This window comes from Nicotiana tabacum, chromosome 6 (assembly GCF_000715075.1).
Source record: "Nicotiana tabacum cultivar K326 chromosome 6, ASM71507v2, whole genome shotgun sequence".
Classification (NCBI taxonomy): domain Eukaryota; kingdom Viridiplantae; phylum Streptophyta; class Magnoliopsida; order Solanales; family Solanaceae; genus Nicotiana; species Nicotiana tabacum.
Window position 1 is genome coordinate 134512700 of NC_134085.1, and position 2998 is coordinate 134515697.

General features: G+C 41.9%; 1 protein-coding gene across 1 annotated transcript; it reads left to right on the forward strand.

Annotated features, from left to right (window-relative positions):
* Positions 1 to 1179: 1179 nt before the first annotated feature.
* Positions 1180 to 2732, forward strand: LOC107764510 (uncharacterized). Its single transcript, XM_016583095.2, has one exon. The coding sequence runs from the start codon at positions 1604 to 1606 to the stop codon at positions 2528 to 2530; it is 927 nt and encodes a 308-aa protein (XP_016438581.1). The 5' UTR covers positions 1180 to 1603; the 3' UTR covers positions 2531 to 2732.
* The last annotated feature ends 266 nt before the right edge of the window (positions 2733 to 2998 follow it).

Below are 2998 nucleotides of genomic sequence, written 5' to 3' on the forward strand. Positions count from 1 at the left end.
TAACTCTGTCAAGGATGTTCGACATCGACCCTGATCTCTGACGAATCCTCGACCTTGATCCTTGCTGGCTCTTCGACCACAACCTTCATTGTTTCTAGACCCACTTCGACCTTGGGCAGGCTTTCATTGGGGTCGTATTGGTGACATATGGCAACATGTGAATGCCTCCTAAATGATAACACAACTTAGTCATTTTAGAAATAATTTTTGGCCCATACACCCCCAAGGAAGACTCCTTCTAGCTGTTTATTGTATTTTAAAACCAGTGATATCTTCTGCTTAAAAAAAAAAAGATACACAAAAATCACATACAAATAAGGTCAAAAAGTAATTGAACTAAACAACCTCAGTCGATGTTTAAGCAATTAGTTGAGTTGCTTAAACAATTTGGTAGTTATTTAAACAAAACGAATTTCTTAAATAACTGATTGAGTTGCTTAAGCAAATGTGCGGATTAGATGAGCAACGTGGGTAGGGTGAGTAGAGGTAAGCGTGTGCATCGATTATTATCAATTAACACCCTAGTATTAAGGGATACTCATTTATCATTAATTTATATATAATTGATAAATTTGTACACCAAATATAAATAGTAATTGATAACTTCTCTGATATGAGTAAATATGTTTATATTAGCATAGCTATGTAAAAAAATCTCCTTTTTTAGTTTAAGAAATGGATTTTTGGCCGAGTGCGACACTAAAAGTTAGCTCAAGATTATCCAAAATTATATACGGAGAAAATAATTGGGTCTCTTAAATAATGTGAACAGTTAACAATTTCCAGAAAAAAGTAATCAAAAGTAAAAATTTACATATATTCTTCATGCTGCCGGTACGTCGTGTGTGTTTTTGTTTTCCTCTAGAAAAGTATTGCGTTATTAAGCATGTCTCATGTCACAAATAAAACGGCCACACAAATAAAACGGCCACAGAGAAGCCAACCTACCTTCCCCCTCCCCTTCCCCCCCGGGCCCCCTCCCTCTCAACCCAACTTCACCTCTCCACTTGCCAAAAAAATTGGCGTGTTGACACCGCTTATAGCGAAGGAAGGAAGGAATATGCTTGCCCCTAGTTGGTCCTGTTTTTCTTATTGGACTTCACGGTTCTGATTTGTCTTCCATTTTATATTTTCGGGTGGTTTGATATGCGGGATGTTTTTTTTTTTTCTTTTCTTTTTTCTGGGTCCAAGGTCCCTCACGTTTTGTACACATATTATCCACCATTGATATGCCTCCACGTGTCCTACCTTCCTCGGTAGCCTAACCCTCGAATGCTTTCGAATCTTCTGGGCTAAGGAAAATCCCTCCCCTTGCCTAATCCGCTTAATGTTCTTGGTTTATATAATTACTCATATACCCTCTTTAGATACTGACATCAACAGAGCCAACTCAACCAAGCCTAATGTGTACATATTTCAACATAAAAACTCCAAGGTCATTAATGGAACTTCGAAATCAATAATGAAATATCACTAGTAAATGTGAAGAACGATTCTTGTTACGATGCTATAAATACTCCCTCCAGTACCTACTTTTATACGCAAAGTTGCTATTAGGCATTTTTATACAGTTTCTTATCTAAATCCACTGTACTTTTGGAAAATGGGATCACGATTCGAGGTGGAAGTGAAGATCTCATCGGCTAAGGATTTGAAGAACGTGAATTGGCGTTACGGCCGTCTCAAACCCTATGCTGTTGTTTGGGTTGACCCTAAAGCCAAATGCTCCACAAAAGTCGACGAAAATGGTGACATGTCTCCTTACTGGGACGAAAAGCTTGTGATTCCTTTGTATTCTCCGATCGAGGAATCCACCTTGTACATCGATGTCGTTCACGCTAACGCCGAGAAGGATACCAAGCCTCTCATCGGCTCCGCCAAGCTTCACCTCCGTGACGTCGTCGATACCGTCGGCATCGGGAACTCTTGTGAGCGTTCACTCGATTTGAAGCGTCCTTCTGGTCGCCCTCAAGGGAAGGTGAAAGTTGAGGTCAGCGTTCGTGATCCGCGCTATCGTGCGCCGGATCCGTATTATGCTCCTCCTTACGGTGTTCCACCACCTGGATCACGGGATTACCCGGCTGCACCGCCGCAACCTTACGGCGGATCGTACGGTGCTCCTGCTCCCTACGCTGCGCCGCCGTCGGGTTATCCGTACAGTGCCGCTCCTGCTCCGGCGCCTTATGGTCAACAACAACCGAATTACGGTGCTCCCCCTGCGCCGTACTCTCAGGGAGGTAGTTACGGGCAGCCGGGTTACTCGCAGGCTAGTTATGGGCAGCAGCAGGGGAATTACGGGCAGGGAAGCTACGGGCAGCAAGCAGGGTATAAGTACGAGGAGAAGAAGAAGGGCAAGTTTGGAGGAATGGGGTTGGGAGCAGGATTGGCTGTGGGTGCGGTTGCAGGGGCATTGGGTGGACTCGCGATTTCGGAGGGTATTGATCACATAGAGGATAACATCGCAGATAAGGCTGCTGAGAAGGTTGAGGATGATCTCGCCGATGATGATTATGATGGTGATGATTTCTAGGAAAATTACCTACCATCTTTGATCTAGTTGACTTTGATTTGCATTTCTGAAAGATAAAAATTGGGTTCTTTAACCTTGAAAGCAAACGCTTGTAGACTTTATGCTTATAATTATTGTTAGATGTAATATGTTTTGTAGTGTCGAACACATAACATGTAATGTATGCAAGTTGTTGCTATCAATTTCGATGTTTACGTCCAAACTTCCATTAGGCAGATTTGCGATCTTAATTGCTAGACGTAAGCAATTAATACATTTATTAGGTAATTCTGGTGAAGATGAAGGAACCAAAACCATGCCATATGCGTATTTCAATTTATTTGATCCATTGACTCGCCTGGCTTTTATCTCATGTTTTTATGTGCACATTTTGAATTTCTTTGTTTAAGATAACATGTAGGGTTCCATAAGGCTCTAGATTGCGCGATCTCAATTGCTCAATGTAAACTATTTGTACATGTATTCGGT

Excerpts from the sequence above, each read along its gene's own strand:
- LOC107764510 (XM_016583095.2), top strand. The coding sequence starts at position 1,604 with ATGGGATCACGATTCGAGGTGGAAGTGAAGATCTCATCGGCTAAGGAT.